Here is a 21,976-nt window from a genome sequence, read left to right on the forward strand (position 1 = left end):
GGCTGACGTGAAGCCTGATTCTCTGCTATGACATGAAGACTGATTCTCTGCTGACATGAAGCCAGATTCTCTGTTATGGGACCTCTCTCCTCTGCCTGGGTGCTGGGCCTAAATTTATGCCAATGGACTGTTGCAGTAGTGGCTGACGTGAAGCCTGATTCTCTGCTATGACATGAAGACTGATTCTCTGCTGACATGAAGCCAGATTCTCTGTTAAGGGACCTCTCTCCTCTGCTTGGGTGCTGGGCCTAAATATATGCCAATGGACTGTTGCACTGGTGGCTGACGTGAAGCCTGATTGTCTGTTACGGGACCTCTCTCCTCTGTCTGGGTGCTGGGCCTAAATATCTGAGAATGGACTGTTCCAGTGGTGGGTGACGTGAAGCCAGATTCTCTGCTATGGGACCTCTCTCCAATTGATTTTGGTTAATTTTTATTTATTTAATTTATTTCCCTATCCACATTTGTTTGCAGGGGATTTACCTACATGTTGCTGCCTTTTGCAGCCCTCTAGCCCTTTCCTGGGCTGTTTTACAGCCTTTTTAGTACCAAAAAGTTCGGGTCCCCATTGACTTCAATGGGGTTCGGGACGAAGTTCGGATCGGGTTCGGATCCCGAACCTGAACATCCAGGTGTTTGCTCAACTCTACTCACGACCTTTACACATCAGAGGCAAGGCATTTACCCTCACAGCCACGAAAGCTGCCTAGCTAGTTGCTTAAAAAAATAAAAAATAAGACTTCTACTGATACCTAGTGTACTGATACCTAGTGTACAACCATACACATAACAGCTGCCCCAACACACCCAGCTCTGCTACATCCATACACAGTGGGCAGCTGTCATGTGTATGGTTGTACACTAGGTATCAGTACACTAGGTATCAGTATAAGTCTTATATTTTTTTTTTTTTAAGCATCTAGCTAGACAGCTTTCCTGGCTCTGAGGATAAATGCCTTGCCTCTGATGTAGAGGTTGTGAGTTTGAACCCCAAGACAAACTTTTCTGAAAGGCATTCTAAATAATCTCGTAGCTATGTGTCAGCTGATGCGAACGCTCTGCCTGAAGTGACTGAACATACTCGCAGCGCATCTGGCCAGCAAGAACAGAAGGAGTGAAGTGAAGGAGATGATGTCAGTAGGGGGCGGGATGCAGACGGCAGGGAGCCACTGCTTGGGATTCGGACTCCTGCCGGTGGCCTACTCTGCTTATGGGTGACGCCGGCCGTGGATGTGCGGGTGGAAGAGGCTTTTTCCACTTTGAAGTCGTCCCTGTTTAGATCACTGCTTTTGGTGACAGATGGCTCCGAAGTAGACCTCGTGCTGTACTCTCTCAGGAAGTTAACGGGGAGGAGCATCCTGTTGTCTTTTAAGGCCGCAAGCTCACCCCAGCCAAAACCAGGTATAGTATAGTGGAGAGAGTGTCTGGCTATCAAGTGGGCACTGGAGTCTCTCCGCTACTATTTGCTGGGGAGAAAGTTCTGTCTGGTGACTGACCACTCCCCTCTCAAGTTAATGAGCCAGGCCAAAGAGAGAGATGCCCAAGTCAACAGGTGGTTCCTGTCCTTACAGAAATGTAAGTTCTCAGTTGATAACAGAGCAGACCAGTTGCAGGGAAACGCGGATGCCCTGTCCTGGGTATACTGTATGGCAGGTATTCACCCCCTCAGGGTTGAACAAAGGGGGAATATGTAAGAAGGTATCTGGAATCATCGTAGATGGAAGGTATGTGTCACCGAGGTTCCTGACCTCGGTGAAGTAAGAGCCGGTATTTTATGTGTCAGCAGCAGCTATTGCTAATTGACACCCTGAGATTTAGCATGGCTGTCATTGACTACTCCGAGTAAAAGCCGACCTGGATCAGCTAAGTGCTGGGTTGGTGACTACTCTCCATGTTCCAGGCCGTTTTTGCCAGGCATAAAAACCAGCCAGCACTGCCAGGTGTGTGGATTTACCTCCCTCTGACAGTGGAGCTCAGGAGTCTGTGTGCTGTGAACTGAGGGCTGTGCTGGGATTTGAGGTTAGAGCCGGGCTGGAGGACTCAGGCCCCTCTAAAGGCGAACAAGCCGCCTATGGACTTGATGAGGCTGAACTGCTAACAGGGTGTAAATTAACACTCAGGAGAAAAGGTGACTTTTATTGTTTATGGACTTTTACCACCTCAGCTCCCCTTAGCTTAAACCCCCTTAATGACCAGACCACTTTTTACAATTCTGCACTACACTACTTTCATGGTTTAGTGCTCAGTCATACAACTTACCACCCAAATGAATTTTACCTCCTTTTCTTCTCACTAATAGAGCTTTCATTTGGTGGTATTTCATCGCTGCTGACATTTTAACTTTTTTTGTTATTAATCGAAATTGACCAATTTCAGTTGTAATTTTTTTCAAATAAAACTACATTTCTATATACATTTTTCTCTAAATTTATTGTTCTACATGTCTTTGATAAAAAAAATGCAATAAGTGTATATTTATTGGTTTGGGTAAAAGTTATAGTGTTTACAAACTATGGTACAAAAATTTGAATTTCCGCATTTTGAAGCAGCTCTGACTTTCTGAGCACCTGTCATGTTTCCTGAGGTTCTACAATGCCCAGACAGTAGAAACACCCCACAAATGACCCCATTTCGGAAAGTAGACACCCTAAGGTATTCGCTGATGGGCAAAGTGAGTTCATGGAAGTTTTTATTTTTTTGTCACAAGTTAGCGGAAAATTATTATTATTTTTTTTTCTTACAAAGTCTCATATTCCACTAACTTGTGACAAAAAATAAAATTTTACATGAACTCACCATACCCCTCACGGAATACCCTGGGGTGTCTTCTTTCCAAAATAGGGTCATATGTGGGGTATTCATAATGCCCTGGCATTTTAGGGGCCCTAAAGTGTGAGAAGTAGTTTTGAATCCAAATGCGTAAAAATGCCCTGTAAAATCCTGAAAGTACTCATTGGAATTTGGGCCCCTTTGCGCATCTTGGCTGCAAAAAAGTGTCACACATGTCGTATCTCCGTACTCAGGAGAAGTAGGGCAATGTGTTTTGGGGTGTCTTTTTACATATACCCAGGCTGGGTGAGAGAAATATCTCTGTCAAAGGACAACTTTGTATAAAAAATTGGAAAAGTTGTCTTTTAGAGAGATATTTCTCTCACCAAGCATGGGTATATGTAAAAAGACACCCCAAAACACATTGCCCTACTTCTCCTGAGTACAGCGATACCACATGTGTAACACTTTTTTGTAGCCAAGATGCGCAAAGGGGCCCAAATTCCAATAAGTACTTTCAGGATTTTACAGGGCATTTTTACGCATTTGGATTCAAAACTACTTCTCACACTTTATACTGCCCTGGCATTTTAGGGGCCCTTAATACCCCACAAGTGACCCCATTTTGGAAAGAAGACACCCCAAGGTATTCCGTGAGGGGTATGGTGAGTCCATGTAAAATTGTATTTTTTGTCACAAGTTAGTGGAATATGAGACTTTGTAAGAAAAAAAAAAAAAGTGCCCTTCTGGTGCTCGCCATTTCACCATGTTCTACGGCAGTGCTGGTACTAGGTCCAGGATGGGCTGCGCTGCTGGTGTATGCCTCACCACGTAATCCGCCAGCACCAGCCCCACTCTGCTGCCCTTGAAGAGGATTCTGCGCAACCTGTGGTCTAGAAAAACAGAGGGTTCCCATTCCTCATCCGACTGGGTCAGAAGAATACCCCTTACTTGCCATTTTGCCAACTAAATTTAGAGGGTATTCCCTGAGACTACCCAAGAAAAAAAGCAAGCCTGTCTTACAAATGGGAGGCTAGCGAAGTACAGGAAGCCGCTGCGATTGATAAAAACGATCAAAACTGATTTTTTTTTATCGCCGCAGCACTAGTGTACTGATTGCGCAGTGATAAAAAAATAAATGCGGCGGGGCGGGCATGGGCGACCGATTAGGCCTGATCGGGCAAACACTGCGTTTTGGGTGGAGGGCGAGCTAAGGTGACACTAATACTATTATAGATCTGACTGTGATCAGTTCTGATCACTTACAGATACTATAAAAGTACCAATGCTGATTAGCGATACGCTAATCAGCGAATCAGTGACTGCAGTGCGGTGGGCTGGGCGCTAACCGACGCTAACTACCTAACAAAGGGGCCTAAACTAACCTAAAATCTAACCGCAAATACTAGTGAAAAAAAAAGTGACAGTTTACACTGATCACTTTTTTCCCCTTTCACTAGTGATTGACAGGGGTGATCAAGGGGTTAATTGGGGTGATGGGGGGTGATCTGGGGCTAAATGTGAGGTGTTTTGTGCACTTACAGTTTATCTGTGCTCTCTGCTGGGACCAACCGACGAAAAGGAACCAGCAGAGAGCACAGAAGCCATTTAACACACTATATTTATAAATATAGTGTGTTATATGGCTTGTGATTCGATTTTTCAAAAGTCACCAGCCTGCCAGCGAGGATCATTGGCTGGCAGGCTGGTGACGAACTTCTCCTGCGACGATTCCCGGCCTGCACTGCGCATGTGCGGGCCGGCTTGGTGCGTCATCTCGCTTCTCGCGAGATGACGCACGGATGCGTCCAGGAGGAATAACCCGACCACCGCCAGGACGCAATCCTGCGTTAGGCGGTCGGGAAGCGGTTAATTGTGTGTGAACAAACACCAAGCCACTTGCGTTTTGTGATACACCTTATCTGCATTTTGTTATACACCAATGTGTGAATAAAGACCGCTTTTTGACTCAAGAACTCTGTAATTTGCCTCTATACTGCATACGCTAGTCCTAACTGCTAGAGCGAATCCCCACAATATATATTATATATATATATATATATATACAGTACAGACCAAAAGTTTGGACACACCTTCTCATTCAAAGAGTTTTCTTTATTTTCATGACTATGAAAATTGTAGATTAACACTGAAGGCATCAAAACTATGAATTAACACATGTGGAATTATATACATAACAAAAAAGTGTGAAACAACAGAAAATATGTCATATTCTAGGTTCTTCAAAGTAGCCACCTTTTGCTTTGATTACTGCTTTGCACACTCTTGGCATTCTCTTGATGAGCTTCAAGAGGTAGTCACCTGAAATGGTTTTCACTTCACAGGTGTGCCCTGTCAGGTTTAATAAGTGGTATTTCTTGCCTTATAAATGGGGTTGGGACCATCAGTTGCGTTGTGGAGAAGTCAGGTGGATACACAGCTGATGGTCCTACTGAATAGACTGTTAGAATTTGTATTATGGCAAGAAAAAAGCAGCTAAGTAAAGAAAAACGAGTGGCCATCATTACTTTAAGAAATTAAGGTCAGTCAGTCCGAAAAATTGGGAAAACTTTGGAAGTGTCCCCAAGTGCAGTCACAAAACCCATCAAGCGCTACAAAGAAACTGGCTCACATGTGGACCGCCCCAGGAAAGGAAGACCAAGAGTCACCTCTGCTGCGGAGGATAAGTTCATCCGAGTCACCAGCCTCAGAAATCGCAGGTTAATAGCAGCTCAGATTAGAGACCAGGTCAATGCCACACAGAGTTCTAGCAGCAGACACATCTCTAGAACAACTGTTAAGAGGAGACTGTGTGAATCAGGCCTTCATGGTAGAATATCTGCTAGGAAACCACTGCTAAGGACAGGCAACAAGCAGAAGAGACTTGTTTGGGCTAAAGAACACAAGGAATGGACATTAGACCAGTGGAAATCTGTGCTTTGGTCTGATGAATCCAAATTTGAGATCTTTGGTTCCAACCACCGTGTCTTTGTGGGACGCAGAAAAGGTAAACAGATGGACTCTGCACGCCTGGTTCCCACCGTGAAGCATGGAGGAGGAGGTGTGATGGTGCTTTGCTGGTGACACTGTTAGGGATTTATTCAAAATTGAAGGCATACTGAACCAGCATGGCTACCACAGCATCTTGCAGCGGCATGCTATTCCATCCGGTTTGCGTTTAGTTGGACCATCAATTATTTTTCAACAGGACAATGACCCCAAACACACCTCCAGGCTGTGTAAGGGCTATTTGACCATGCAGGAGAGTGATGGGGTGCTGCGCCAGATGACCTGGCCTCCACAGTCACCACACCTGGACCCAATCGAGATGGTTTGGGGTGAGCTGGACCGTAGAGTGAAGGCAAAGGGGCCAACAAGTGCTAAGCATCTCTGGGAACTCCTTCAAGACTGTTGGAAGACCATTTCAGGTGACTACCTCTTGAAGCTCATCAAGAGAATGCCGAGAGTGTGCAAAGCAGTAATCAAAGCAAAAGGTGGCTATTTTGAAGAACCTAGAATATGACATATTTTCAGTTGTTTCACACTTTTTTGTTATGTATATAATTCCACATGTGTTAATTCATAGTTTTGATGCCTTCAGTGTGAATCTACAATTTTCATAGTCATGAAAATAAAGGAAACTCTTTGAATGAGAAGGTGTGTCCAAACTTTTGGTCTGTACTGTATATATATATATATTTGTGTAAGGGGCTTACGGTAGTACAGTGAAGAGCCCTGGGAAAGCAGGGAATGAGTGCAGTCGGTTGTGGTGTGCCGAAACCGAGGATGAGGTAGGCCTGAGAAAGAAGAGGGCCTACCCAAGGAAAAGATATGGAAGAAATGAGTTGTAAATGAGTGGAGTGGTGGGAGGGTCAAAAGCTCAGACCTCAATGATGCAGGAGCCAGGTAAGGGGAGTGCCCTAAATAGGCTGGAGGCGGACCTCAGCCCCTCCCACAAATCCAGGCAATCTGCCTTAATACTTGTGTAAGGGGCTTACGGTAGTACAGTGAAGAGCCCTGGGAAAGCAGGGAATGAGTGCAGTCGGTTGTGGTGTGCCGAAACCGAGGATGAGGTAGGCCTGAGAAAGAAGAGGGCAAAAATGGAAATAACCAGTTTATTGTAACCAATTGATGTATCAATGGCTTAACCCGACATGTTTTGGAAAGCCACTCTTGACTCTTGTGTTGGATTGGGAATGTATTGCGTGTGAGCGGATGACTCCCAGCGCCCCAATCCCCTGATGACATGAGTGAGGATGTTGGCACTGGAGGCCGTGGACGTGGCTCCAATGCGACAGGAGTGCCCTGAGTAGTTGGCTGCGTTGAGGCCTAGTTGTGTGAGGGATGACCCGGCATGGGTCATGAAGGTGGTGGTGGTGAGTACCGAACCATGTAGTTGAAGTAGCGGTTGAGAGGGTAGAACTTGTGACGCCGATTGTGAGCATCCAGGACCCTGACTGGAACTGTTGTGCGTGGGGTAATGAAATGTTGACGGGTAAGTGCTGACTATTCTTGGAGTGAGGTAAGGACAGGATGTAGGGAACCATGTGTTTTGACAAGTGGGAGACAAGAAGACAAGGTGAGGTTCGGGTCGTGGAGGCTGTAGTGAATTTCCAGGAACTCAGGAATCCGTAGATGGTCAAGTAAATTGCCGTTTTGATGATGGAGTTGGTATCTGTTTCAAGAGGCGTGGCGTCCAGTAAGTCGGATAATGCTTTGAAGATACGATTGACTATGGGTAGCCTCTGGGCTGGACGTGCGGGTTCCGTTTCCTGAATACCTCTGTGTATGGATTTGATCTGGTGCGAGGACATGAAGCTGATGTTATTGGGGTGTGTGATTAGCATATGATGTTGAAATGCCAGTGAGATATAGTTTGATGGTGTTGTATGACATGATTTTGAGGTGGCAAAAAGAAGCCAACCCCGGAAGAGACTTCATGATAAAAAGGGGTGCAGGATGTTGTGTTCCAACAGGACCTGTTGAATAGTGTGAACGCTCTGTCGTGTGTTCTATGTGTATCGTCTGATAGTGCTGAGCGGGACAAAGACTGGCTATGCCGCATGATGCCTTCTAATCCAGAATGAGCTGTTTGAATGATGGAGTGATGGAGGCCGTGGGTGACGTTGATGGGAGAGCTTGATGAAATGCCTGAAATTTGACGCGAGACAGACTGACAGCTGCCGTATTGCCCACCCCCGGGACATGGAAACAATGTGAGAAAAAATTATTATTGCAAGCGGCCAACCAAGGAAGTCTCCGCAGAAACCTCACGATTGTGAGAGATTTGGAACGATCCTGTTGATGAACTGGCAGGTCGTATGGTTGTCTGACTAGCACCGGACCGACATGTTTGCCCCTGAATGACCCCACGCTACGGCAGCCGCCCCGATGGGGTAGAACTTGAAAAGCGCTGAGGCAGCGGAGAATCCCTCCAAACCCTGGACCACAGGAGGCCAGCTGCCCCACAGCCAATCGTTCCCAAAAATGGCCGCGAAGCCTGTGGTAGATGCCGCATCTGACCAGATAGAGGGGGAAGAGTCCGACGGCTGAGGGAGAAACAAGCCCCCGCCACTCCAGGTGGACAGAAATCTCCCCCACATGCCCAGAGCTGCCTGCAGCGTGGGCATCCAGGGACACCCCGTGCGAGTCGTGTAGGAGAAAGGGGAGAGGTGCAGGAGCCGTGATATAAATGAGCGACCCCGAGGTGGATGCGCATGGCAAAGATCAGGGAGCCCAACAGGGACTGCAGTTCTTTGCGGTTGCCGGTGCTGAGTTGAAGGTAGTTGACTATGTGGGCGAGAATGTCCTGGATCTTCCCGGATGGCAAACTGGCTTTCATTGAGGCTGAATCCAACTGGGTACCCAGGAAAAGTGATGACCGTGTCTGGCCCTTCTGTCTTCTTGGTGGCGATGGGTACTCCAGGTTCCTCCTCCGGTATTATGTGCGCCGGGCTGACTTCTTGGTCCTCCAGGCTAACGGTCGACGTGATCACTGGCAATCCGGCCGGCGCCGGTGATGCTGCCGGTGGTGGCCCTGCCAAGGAGAGGGTCGCGGTGACTGATTCCAGCCTCTCCAACCTGGCATTGACTTTAGACATGGATGACATTTAGGGAGGACAGCATGGTATGTATATCCCCTGTGCTGGACTGGCTAGGTCCTTCCCCTGTCTCCCTGTTTATCGATTGGCGTGTGCAGCAGCCGGAAAAGCTCTGCTTCCCTCGCCGTGGCGGGGAAGGGAACATGCAGTCACCTTAACTCTGTCGTTATGCGCGGGATTGTCCAGGATCTGATAGGTGCTGGACTGGCTAGACCGTCTCCCTGGGTAGCAGTGACGGATCTAGCAGGGGTGCCAGGTAGGGAGAAGTTCTCTATCCCTTCCAGAGACATGGTAAAACAAAACAGTTGATTAGCTTGGGGAAACACAGGATCGTGCTGGCAAGCTAGCTAGGCCGGATGGCGAAAAATTATACTTGCATGGTGACAGATGAGGCCCTGCTAGTTGCCAAGCGGCTTTGAGAGGCTCTACCTATGATTTGGCGCGAGGGGATAATGAGGCCACTCGAGGTAGTGGCAGGATCGTTGGCCTCTCGGTGACTGTAAGACAGGACTAGGGGAAGGGAGTGACAGGTGAGGCCCTCTCTATGCAACATGCGAGGCGGCTTACTAACGAGATGGCGCGTTGGGCAGGTGCCTCCGTACGTTTGAGGCGGGGTGTTGGCCTCGCGGGACCACTAACTACTGGCGAAGCCAAAGAAGGGGGGGTACCTAGTGGGATGATGGTGGCCCTAAAGCCAGCACGCTGACCCTAACGGGACCGATCGAAATGTGAGGAAGATTTAGTTAAAAGAGCAGTTGAACGTACCTGGTACCAAGAAAAAATTCTCCGGCTACACGGTAGTGTAAACAGTATAGGTTAACCGCCTAAAACACAAGGGGGGGGGGTAGACATGACAAAGTGTGAGAAAATGTGTAAAGCATGTGGTACATGTGCATGACCGGGAGGATCATGGCGGTTGTCCGTGAAATGACAGCTTGCGCCTGGTATGAAAGGGGGGGCCGATGCATGCCGTGTGGCCATGCCCAGGTGAAAGTGCGTGTCTGCAATTGGATGGCGCATAGGGACCGTGCCCCAGCCATTCCACCTGTCCATTTGTGTGTGAAGCAGCGACGTGAGTCTTTTTTTTTTTTTTTTTTTTCGTCCCCTGATGATCTGATTATCAAAAGGAGAATGAAACATGCATCACACTGCCGGTCCAACTGATGAGATTCACATTTGGCACTGAAATCCATTGCAATCCGTGGGACATGCTGAATCCCTGGTGAACACCGGTAAGAAGGATGATTGTGAATATGCAAATTGCTGCTGCATGATGATGGTAGTGCCCATGATGGAGAACAGGGGGGGGCTGCTGGGGAGTATGATGATGGGGCGTGCTGGAAGGTTCTCTCGTCGTCCGCCGGCGTGCCCCCCGCACCAGATGCGGCTCGCACGGCCGCCGGGACACCGCGCACGCGGCGACGGAATCGCCGCGCATGCGCCGAATCCCGGCCGCGCATGCGCAGACCAGGCACCAGGACGCGGGCGGGCGCCACCGGCCGCTCGGCGGGAGGAGTGGTGATCCAGCAGGAGGTAGCGGGGAGGGGACGACAGGGCCGCGGTGAGCCCTGTGAAGGTGAAATGAGCCGCCCGTAATGACCGGGGGGGGGGGGGATGAGTGTGTGCGGGTGTGGTGTGCGCAGGAGGCGGCGGGGAGCGCCAGCCTGATGATGACATGAACGGGGGAGGAAGGGGGGGCCTGACTGATGGTGGCCGCATGGAGCGACATCGGTGACTACCCCCTGGCAGCGAACCCATGCGCCCGGAGTCCGCCCGCGGGCGCCGGGATACCGCGCATGCGCCGAGAAAATCGCCGCGCACGCGCCGAAAAATCCCCGCGCATGCGCAGAAAAAATCGCCGCGCATGCGCAGAACCGGCCCCAGGACGCGGCCGGGCGCCATTGGCCGCGTGCAAGCGGAGCGGCAACAAGCAGGAGGCTGCGGGTCAGGAGGTGAGAGTCTTCCCACGTGAGTGAGACAACGAGTGGAGAGGAGGCCGCAACAAGCAAAGGAAAGTTTGGCTGTTGTTTACCTTGGTGATTGTCTTCTATGCAGGATTCTGCCATCCGCATGGGGCCATACTATCTGTATGTAAGAGCGCCAGCCTGGTGAAGTGGACATGAACGGGGGAGGAAGGGGGGGCCTGAATGATGGATGTTGGGGGGTGATCCCACCAGGGAATGGGGCTGGGACCGACAGGGGCTGACCGGAATCTGCTGGGGAGACGTGAGAAATGCCTGAGAATGAGCTGGCGGTGACTGCTGCGAGAAGCCGTGACCTGGGTGCAGCGTGTGTGAGACCAACAGAAAAGGGGGGACCCTGCCGCATGCCGTCAGAGTGTAAGGCCGGAGGTGGTGCAGATGTGAAAGAGAATGCATGCCCAAGTGTGACAGAAATGCTTAGTGACTTGTATTGAAACCGTGACATTGGTGCGCCATGATGAAATGAGCTGAACCAGTACTGGGGCAACCGTGAGGCCCTGCTGACCCGTACGAAATAACTCATACGCATTTGTGCCCCTGCAGCCGTGCACATGAACATGAGGAGGAGGGGGGGGGGGCATGAATGTGGATGATTGTGGGGTGATATGGACTGAAAAGGAAATGGGGAACGAGCCTGGAAACCACAGGGGTGCTGACCGCAGTGTTGCCTGTGGGAAGATTGCTTGAACGAGACATGACAAAATGAGATGCTGGTGACTGTGAGAAAGGCGTGATATTGCGCAGCGTCTATGAAATTAAATAACCAGAAATGGGGGATTAGGCCAGAAACCATGCCGCATGCTGCAGAGGTGTTGACCGGAATGGTAGTACGGTGTGGACAAATTGCGCATGAACAAGGCGTGACAGAAATGAATACTGGTGACTTGCATGAGAAAACCGTGACATGGGTGCAGCGTATGATGAAATGAAATGAACCGGTACAGGGGCAACCGTGAGGCCCCGGCTGTACCGTATGGATGACTCAGAACTACTGCCTGCAGCCGCAGGGGTGTTGTCCGGAGTGGTGATACGGTGTAGGTAATTTATACATGAACAAGACATGACAGAAATGAAATGCTGGTGATCTGGGCGAGAAAGCTGTGACATTAGTGCAGCGTTTGGTGAAATGAAAGTAACAGAAATGGGGGATGCCCAGGAAACGACTGCATGCTTGCCGCAGGGGTGCTGACCGGAATAGTGGTACGGTGTAGACAAATTGTGCATGAACAAGGGGTGACAGAAATGAAATACTGGTGACTTGTATGAGAAAACAGTGACATGGTGCAGCATTTGGTGAAATTAATTGAACCGGTACAGGGGACAACCGTGAGGCCCCGGCTGCACCGTATGGATGACTCGCAATTTAACGGGCAAAAACGTGACCCCCAGTGAACCTGAGTAAAGCCGGAAAAATAGAACCGAAATGCTCCAAATCCAGAAAAAAAAAATCTCATTACCGCAGTGGGATCTGTCAGGTAAGTAATCATCTATTCTTATCACACATCGATCCACTGAGTTGTCCGTTTTCCTCTTCAAACTAGACAATCCCTTTAATTCGCTCAAAATGAAAACAAGCCTGCTTAGATAATGATTTGAGCCCTACAATGTCCCCTATGACAGCAACGACCACCAGTAAAGTACTCCAGGGAGCTCTCATCAGTTCCCTACCCCCAAAGGCAACATGAAACCTAATTTCTCTTGAACCATGTAAGTCATTACCATATAATATGCTCTTCAACCATCATGTTGTTTTTAGGCCAAAAATTCTGTACTGATTAATTTCTTAATATATCTTTATATTGGAAAGAGCTCAATTCTTAGACCCCTTCAAGGCCCCTGCATAGAATAATTCATTCCCCACTAGAGGGCACTATCAACCCTTATTTCTTATCCATAGTACTATATTCCCTACACTCCTACAGAAGTGAATGGAGCAGCTGTCACACATGCAATACCACTCTGTTCTCATGGGGAACTCTGTTGTGGTTGCTACAGGCCTCAGCGGTTGCACAGCCAGCGATCAGACACTTATACCTATCCCCTACTTATCATATCAGTAAAAAATAAGTCATACTCAGCAATTCTGTATGCAGTGGTTCCAGGAGACTGGCTACACACCCCCTTTGCCCATGCCACTTTGTACAGCCTTCTTCCCCTTCTCCTCTAGCACCCCACCATCTCAATGCATTTTGGGTGGACCCCCTGTGTCTAAGTACATGGAGGCTGCTTTCCAGGACAAAACAGCAATCCATGCAGTGACAGATGATTTGCCAACTATTCTAGTAGTCTGGGAGGTCTCTCCTTTCTCCAGGAGCTTCCCAGACATTCCAGGACAGTTGACAAGTATGGGATAAGTGTTGTTAGCGGTAAAACCCTTTTCAGAGTTTACTGAATATTATTTTACTGTTCAGCTCAATGTATGCCGTTAGATACTTATCTCCCCCTAGTGGTGACTGCAGGCAACCAGAGAGGATAATTTAACTCTAGGTGTATGCAGGGGATCTGGAGCTCTGCGTCAATCAAACTGAGCATCTATAAAGATATATTATCAACACAGAATTATTGATCTATTAGGTTACAAAACCAATATTCAAGGGTGAACATTCCCTTTAAGGTTTAAATTACTAACACTTCAAAATAAGTAGATATAAGAATCAATAAATCAGGCAGACATGATAGAAGTGCATGAGAAAGCTGATGAGTTTATTAGATATAGAAAATAGAGAGGCCTCAAAAAGTAGCACAAGAAATACAGACATAAATTGGTGTCAGTGACCTTGTCGATTAGCTCAGCACACCATAATGGTCATCTTTATGATTGCAGGGCAGAGTTGGCTTGTGTAGTCTATGGCTCCCCAGCTGCTGCAGAACCTCAGATACCCATATGCATTCTGGGATTTTAAATTCCTAAACAGGAGTACCACAGGTTGCCTGCCACTAAAACAAGTTATATTAGATATATCACATCTCATAAATCTGTGCTGAATATGGCGACAGGTTTAGATTAGTAGGTTGATTGCTGGACTTTCTCCCGTGAGGACACCACTTTTCCGTCAACGGTATCGTGAACAATGGTACGGATTTTTCGTATGGTTTGAGGGGCTGCAATTATATAAAAAAAATAGTTTAGTGGAAAATTGCAAATAAATAGCTTGAATGAAAAAAAGAATTTGTATGTGTGTTTGCTGTGAGGCTGTATTATACATGCATCATACTAACTAAACTAGTGGCCTTATGTAAATACCATATGTAAACCATTGGGATATCACTATGAATCAGGCCAAATAACAAATATGGCTCTGTTACATCTGACATGCTCAATTCTTATTGGGAATTGCCACCAAGTTTCTAGGCTATTATCTGCAGTTAGTGCCGCACATGAGTCTAGATCACTATTTTTTATTTTCCTACTGCCCCTGTTCCCCTGTTGTGAGAACACAAAGTTGCGCTGAAATACACAGTCAGGACTGCTGTGCTGTGCTAATGCAGAGGACTTGTGTGCATGCACAGCAGTCCTGACAATGTGCTTAATGCGCAGCAGTCCTGACAGTGTATTTCAGCACAGCTCTGAGCAGTAACAGCAGGGGGACAGGGAGCAGTAGGAAAATAGTGACCTGGACTCCTTATCTGCAGTACTTCTCATGTATTACTGCAGATAACAGTCCAAGACTGTACTGAGAAGTTCAGTTTAATCTTCTGTACATATGGATTTTATATAATGATAGGTGGCCAAGTGGAGCTTGGTGGAGAATGAAGTGCTACCCTAGTCAAAAAGTGATATATGCACAGAAGATGCAGTCATGAAATTATTGGTACTTGAAAAGGAAGACCTAGCAGCTGGTATCTTACATTGTTCTTGGCTGTAAGGTATTCCACAAGCCTAATATATAATAAAAATGTACCTAACTCAACTGACAGATAGTTACTCTTTAAGGTACAATTATAGTTTGAGTGTTTCTTTTTTTTATTGATGGAGTATCCTTAGGATAGGTCATCAATATCAGATCGGTGGAGGGGTATGTCTCCCAACACTCTTGCTGATTGGTTGCTCTGCAGTAGCTCCAGCACAAAAATAGGTATTGGAAGTACACAACTCTGTTCACTGTTTCCACATAATGGACAGAGTTGTGTTGTCCTGGCGCTGTGTTGTCAGGAGGCAGTCCCCTGCTTGTCTGACATTGATGACCTTTCCTATGGAAAGGCCATCAATTTAAAAATCGTGGACAACGCCTTAAAGACCTCAGTTGTGTTAGGACAAAGTCCATTTTGAGATTCTATTGGCACATCCCAGCAGTTCCAACATAAGTTAATATTATTTTAATTAAAAATCTGGGAATATAATAGACTTACATTCTTTGTATGAAATACTGTGGGAAAAAGAAAAAGAGAGAGAATAAATAGTTAATCACTGCTTTCAGAAAATTTGTATTTGGCATCATCTGTCATTGGCAGCATATTTAAGGCCTGAAGGGTTTCCATATAGAATAATGGAATGATTCAAGTCTGTATCCCCAAAGGAGATTGTTGTCTTAGGTATTAAATAGAATAAGGCAGAAATAAGGTCCCTCCCACTTCTGGGCTTGGATGCCAAGGGGATCCAACAACCGCTCCTCAATATGCTATGATCGATACATGGTTTGTGAGAAGGTTATACATTTTGCATTAAAGGACTGGGCCCAGGAACTTTAGCTTATGACTCTGGTAGCAAAATTCAGCTGCCAAGGAAACCAAGGAAACATTCTGATGCTGAAAGGCATCTAAGAACCCCTCTTCCACATGCCATAAATGGTACATAATGGCATAGGAACATATTATGGATACTGCATCTGTGGGGCAGCAACTTCACCTTATGCCTCTGGCTGCAACTGCCAAGGTAAACCAGTAAGGCTGTGAGGTTACCAAGGTTATGTATTTGTCTATACTGGTCTAATAAGGCTTGATTGGACTGAGAATTAAGCTTTCCATGTTTCCAACATGGGATCCCACACTATACTGATGACATAACCAAGGCATTGGAGGATGCAACAATGGCATGCTTGTTCATTTATGGACACCTTAGGATGCAATATCAATGAGATTTGCAGTCACTTTAATCACTGTAACTTTGTGGTCTAACCCAATGATTGCCCATTCTTGTTAGTGGTCAATATCCTTGTATTTTTACTTACCTGGCATCTTCACCCTCCAAGAGACGCCTGTAGGTTTCGATTTCCTGTTCCAGACGGGTCTTCACATCCATGAGCATTTTGTACTCACAGCTCTGGCATTCCATATCTGACCTTAATTCTGCCAGCTGAGCTTCAACACTGCTGATCATGTCCTGTATCTGAGAGAGCTGCATACAGTACCGGCCTTCCGTTTCTGCTAAGGTGCCTTCCAGTGCCTCTTTCTATAGTAGAGAGTACCATTTAGGATATCTGTTATATAATAATGGAACATATCACCGTTAATATTGGAACCAGATGTCACCATGCTTAGTTGTGTCTGAAGTTCAATCTCCAGGCTTTGGAAGGTACGTTTGAGGTCGGTCATTTCTGTTTTGCTGGACTGAATTTGTTCACTGTGGCTTGCAACTTCTTTGTTCAGTTCCTCTGTCTATGACATGAATATTGAATATGAAGGGTGAATATGTTGCTCGACATGATAGCCATTGAGAAACATTCCAAATAAAAATTTTTGCTCACCTGCTTGAAGTACCAGGCTTCAACTTGCTTACGGTTCTCTGCAGCCAGCCCTTCGTATTGGTCTCTCATGTCAGACAAAATCCTACTTAGGTCAATACCTGGGGCAGCATCCATCTCTACATTGACATGGCCGCCAACTTGTCCACGAAGATAATTCATTTCCTATACAACAAAATAAGCGTTATGGTCTATATCTTTTTGAATACTGCCTAAATAAATCTAATCTCTGTTATGATCAGTCCTACCTCTTCATGGTTCTTCTTTAGATAAGCCAGTTCTTCTTTCAAGCCCTCAATATAGAGCTCCAGATCTGATCTAGAAAGAGTAAGTTCATCCAAGACTCTGCGTAGTCCATTGATGTCACCTTCAACGTTCAAACGCAGGTTCAGTTCAGTTTCATACCTGATTGAAAGGAGATAAGTCAAAATATATCTCATCTTTTGATGATGGTATGCTGTAAGACCTAAAATAAAAAAAAGGCTTTTCCACTTTTGCCAATTCTTACTTACTAGAAGAGTTATTTGTCTATAAGCTGATCACACATTATTCCCATGCAGGGACCAATGACCTGCTGAAATGTGTTGGGAAATCTGGTAGTAATGACTCGGTTTCTCTGCAACACCACTACTGGTGAAAATAAACATCACATGGCCCCATACAAATAAATAGGTTGCCTGTCTAATGTAGGACAAGTCAGTAACCACTCGACATTCTGGAATCATTTATGAAATGCCAAGTTATGATTCTTGACTGGTCTTGCAATGACAAAGAATCACCAAAATGATTACCAATAGGCAAAGTTATATACTCATGTCACATATAACTAGGGCAAAACACTTACTTGGTCTTAAAGTCCTCCATAGCCAGTCTGGCGTTATCAATCTGAAGGAGCATGCTGGCATTGTCCATGGTAGCATTGAGGATCTAAGAGTTTAAAAAAAGCATATTCTGGTTATTATCTATAGCAAGCTATTATATTTCATTGTATATGGGCACAAAGGCCCAGAATGTCAGGGAGTTCCACCTCAATCAGTAAAGAAGCTATGTACTGTCTATTAGATTGCTAAGGAGACAATGATGAGTTATTTGGAAGCAAAGGGCCCATATAATGTTTTGGCACAGGGGCTCTCTGCTGTCTGTGTCTACCTGTAAATGTAGGACCAAAAGTTGGAAAAACCTGATATGGTAATGCAGATGTGAACATTTTTTTTTATAAAGTCCTATTAGGTGTCCTATATCAAATCTATATGGTAACACAAACCTTCTGTCAGTGCCCAAATGCCTAGCAGTTGAGAAGGCCCTTGACCCTCATTCTGCCACTGTCGAACTGTTATCTTTCATCAATGTGGCCCTAAACCTAAATCCAAACAAGGGCAACATCTGCATAGACTTTGTATGTGAGTTTTTCCAGGCATTTGTGAAGTTGGATATGTATGAAATTATCCTTGTGTGTTTGTGTTAGAGACATTAAATTATGAACCCCATTATGGTCAGGAACTGATGTGAGTAATGGCAATTTCAGTACAGTGCTGTAGAAAACATTAGTACCATATAATTACACCCATATCATTATTTTTCTCCTTACCATGTTATCATAATGAGACCTCTTTTTTTAACCTGATACCAGGCCTTGATATAAATTGAATTTGAATGAAATAAATAACTTAGCATTTCTCATGTTAAACTCGCACAGTCATACAAGCCGCATACTAATGACATCATCTGTATGTATCAATGATAGGCAGATAGTATGGGAAGGTAATTGTTCAATGTGATTAGTTATACAATTAGAAAGTATCTAGTGAAGTTACCTTAAAGGTGTAGTCTACAGTCTTAACAAATCTGGCGGCAGTTTTAGTACTTACTGGGTACAGTATACATCAGATGTGTTGTAATGTTTTGTTTATGGGCTACTTGGGACTTAATAGTTCAAGATACAGGAAACCATTATTCACACATGGATACAAACCATTCTCGCATACATACAGCAAGATACAGCATCCACATATATAACAGTACTCTACATGGAAGTATGAGAGAACTAAAAATGTAACAAAATGTTTGTCCTACCTTGTTGCGAAGGTCTTCAATGGTTTTGTAATAATGGCTGTAGTCATGATCTGGCCTTGGTGCTTGTTTTTCATACCATTCACGAATCTTAATCTCTAGTTCAGTATTGGCCTTCTCCAGGGAGCGTACTTTGTCCAAGTATGAGGCCAGACGGTCGTTCAGGTTTTGCATAGTTTCCTTCTCACCTCCTTGGAGAAGACCATCTCCAAGTCCACCTCCAAAGCAATAATTAGATGAATAGCCACCACCTACCCCACCAGCTAGACCACCAAATCTTCCACCTAGGCTACTTCCAAGCCCGCTAGCCCCAGAGGACATCACTCTAGAAGTGGAGATGGAGATATTTCTGCCACCACTGCCTCCATGGATGCTAGATGGCTTGTAACTACCTACAGACAACCGATTTGAGCCACCACGATGGACACCTAATCCCAATCCACCTGAGGATCCAGAGGATCTAGTGCTCTGCTTGATACTATATGAGGAGGACATGATTCAATTCTAACACCTGTCTGTATAAGTGCTACCTTTGATAGTTGGTTAGTTGTAGGAATCCAGACTTCCCATCCTTCTTTTTATACAAGTGGATATGGGTGTGACTTTTACGTAAGCATTGGTCCTTATACAAAGTCATCAGATTTGATTTGCGTGCCAACATTTGCAAGAGAAGCGGGATTTATCATTACCTATACGCGTTTCATTGTATTACAACACCCCCCCACCCTTTTTTTTTGTCATGGAACCATGAACCAGACGTACAACAAGAGATAAGTGGAAAATAAGAAGGTTTTATTGAAGAGCAAGCCGTAGCAAAGTCCGAACGGATGGCTAAACCGAAGCAGGGTCTTGCGGAGACAGAGGTCAGGAACCAGAAGGGTAGTCAGACGAAGCCAGGAACAGGAACCAACGGGGTAGTCAGACGAAGCCGGAATCAGGAACCAACGGGGTAGTCAGACGAAGCCGGAATCAGGAACCAACGGGGTAGTCAGACGAAGCCGGAATCAGGAACCAACGGGGTAGTCAGACGAGGCCAGGATCAGGAACCAGAAGCAGCAGCAGTCTTGGAAGCATGTGAACACAGGAGGACCAAGCAAGGAACTGAAGCCACAGACCTCCTATATATGAGCTAGGCATCCAGCTCCTCCCAGTGGGAAGGAGGAGCCGCAGGGTGGGAGGCTACAAGAAAACCCAGAAACCAAGATGGCCGCCAGCACATGTCAAACGAAGGGAACAGCAAGGAGGTAAGACCATGACAGTACCTCCCCCTCAAGGGCCCCTCCTCCGCGGAGTAAGGAACGGTTTCTGAGGGAAGCGTGCGTGGAAGGCTCGGAGCAAGACAGGAGCATGGACATCTGCGGAGGGAACCCAGGAACGCTCCTCTGGACCATAACCACGCCAATGGACCAAAAACTGCACCCGGCCGCGGACCAGGCGTGAGTCCAGGATATTGCTCACCTCATACTCCTCACGATTGCCCACTTGGACCGGACGAGGCCGAGGAATCGAGGAAGTGAAACGATTACACACCAGTGGCTTCAACAGGGAGACATGAAACACGTTGGAGATCCGCATGCCAGGAGGAAGCGCAAGGGCATAGGCTACCGGGTTTACCCTGCGAAGCACTCGGAAGGGACCAACAAAGCGAGGCGCCAGCTTGGGAGTGGGCACTCGAAGGTTGAGGTTGCGGGTGGACAACCATACGCGGTCTCCGACCTGGTAGGAAGGAGCGGGCGCTCGTCTGCGATCAGCCTGGAGTTTCTGGCGCTGCGCAGAGACCTCAGGGGACCTCTGGATCTGTACCCAAGAAGCACGTAGGACGGAAAGGTGATCCTCCACAGCCGGAATATCCTGGGGAGAGAATACCTCCGGTAACACGGCAGGTTGGAACCCATAATTGGCCATGAAGGGAGACGTCCCAGAGGAAGAGTTCACCGCCGTGTTCCTGGCAAACTCAGCCCAAGGCAGGAGGTCAACCCAATTGTCTTGGTGATCGGAGACATAGCAACGAAGGAATTGCTCCAAGGCCTGATTGGATCGTTCTGCGGCCCCATTGGACTGAGGGTGGTAGGCCGAGGAGAAAGAGAGATGAATCCCCAACTGGGAGCAAAAGGCGCGCCAGAACCTGGACACAAACTGACTCCCCCGATCCGACACAATCTCCTTGGGCAAACCGTGCAACCGGAAGACCTCCCTGGCAAAAATCGAGGCCAACTCTTGTGCAGAGGGTAACTTCTTGAGAGGAACACAGTGGCACATTTTGGAAAACCGATCCACAATCATGAGAATGACCGTATGGCCTCGGGATGCAGGGAGGTCCACAATGAAATCCATCCCCAGGTGTGACCATGGACGCTCCCCGGTGGCTATGGGTTGCAAAAGGCCCAACGGAAGGTGCCGAGGGGACTTACTCTGGGCACAAACGGAGCATGCCGCTACATATGCGGCGATGTCGGAACGTAGAGAAGGCCACCAGAACAGACGTGAAACCGCCCAGGACAGCTGATTCTTTCCAGGGTGCCCCGCGGCCTTGGAGTTATGGTAGGTTCGCAACAACCGAGTGCGCAACTCCTCAGGCACAAAACATCTGCCGTTGGGTCTCCCAGAGGGAGCACCAGATTGAGCCGCCAAAATCTGCTCACCCAGAGGAGAAGTCAGGCTGGTGCGAATAGCGGCCAGGATCTGATTCGGGGGTATGACCGTAGTCGGAATCGACTCCTCCCCGGACAGCTCGGAGTACTGCCGTGATAAGGCATCCGCTCTGATGTTCTTGGAGCCGGGTAGGTAGGAGACCACGTAATTAAAACGTGACAAGAACAGAGCCCATCTGGCCTGACGTGGTGTCAATCTCTTGGCCTCAGAGAGGTAGGTCAGATTCTTGTGGTCCGTCAGGATGAGAACCGGAACCACCGAGCCCTCGAGCAAGTGCCTCCATTCTTTAAGGGCCTGCACGATGGCCAATAACTCCCTGTCACCAATCTGATAGTTGCACTCCGCGGAAGACAGTTTCCGGGAGTAAAACCCACAAGGAAGCAGAGGACCCTCTGGTGTTCTACGCTGAGACAGGAGGGCGCCTACTCCCGTCTCAGACGCGTCCACCTCGAGGACAAAAGGCAACCCAGGGTTGGGATGCGACAGAATCGGAGCCGACACAAAGGCGGACTTTAGAGCCTCAAAAGCTCGGATGGCCTCGAGCGGCCAGACCTGAGGATTACTGCCCTTCCTGGTCAGATCCGTGAGAGGCTTGGCTAGCATGGAAAAGTCCCTGATGAACTTCCGATAATAATTGGCGAAGCCCAAAAAGCGCTGCAGGGCACGAAGCCCACTGGGCTGGGGCCACTGTAAGACAGCCGAAACCTTCTCAGGATCCATG

General features: G+C 47.2%; 1 protein-coding gene across 1 annotated transcript; it reads right to left on the bottom strand.

Moving 5' to 3' along the window:
• Positions 1-13,571: 13,571 nt before the first annotated feature.
• LOC122940749 (keratin, type I cytoskeletal 17-like) lies at positions 13,572-19,300 on the bottom strand. The gene is made up of 8 exons (XM_044297477.1): positions 18,607-19,300; positions 17,378-17,460; positions 16,782-16,938; positions 16,537-16,698; positions 16,322-16,447; positions 16,021-16,241; positions 15,203-15,219; positions 13,572-13,954 (listed from the first exon to the last, which is right to left on the bottom strand). Exons 1-8 carry the CDS (start codon positions 19,096-19,098, stop codon positions 13,857-13,859), a joined length of 1,356 nt encoding a protein of 451 aa, XP_044153412.1. The 5' UTR covers positions 19,099-19,300; the 3' UTR covers positions 13,572-13,856.
• Between the last annotated feature and the right edge of the window lie 2,676 nt (positions 19,301-21,976).

The sequence above is a fragment of the Bufo gargarizans genome, chromosome 6 (genome assembly GCF_014858855.1).
Source record: "Bufo gargarizans isolate SCDJY-AF-19 chromosome 6, ASM1485885v1, whole genome shotgun sequence".
NCBI classification, from domain to species: domain Eukaryota; kingdom Metazoa; phylum Chordata; class Amphibia; order Anura; family Bufonidae; genus Bufo; species Bufo gargarizans.

What these genes read in the sequence shown, in the direction of transcription:
- LOC122940749 (XM_044297477.1), bottom strand. Translation starts at nt 19,098, where the DNA reads ATGTCCTCCTCATATAGTATCAAGCAGAGCACTAGATCCTCTGGATCC. An exon ending in ATGGAGGACTTTAAGACCAA is followed by an intron (nt 16,939 to 17,377) that starts GTAAGTGTTTTG and finishes CCTTTCAATCAG; the next exon opens with GTATGAAACTGAACTGAACC. An exon ending in TTCAGACACAACTAAGCATG is followed by an intron (nt 16,242 to 16,321) that starts GTGACATCTGGT and finishes TCTCTACTATAG; the next exon opens with AAAGAGGCACTGGAAGGCAC.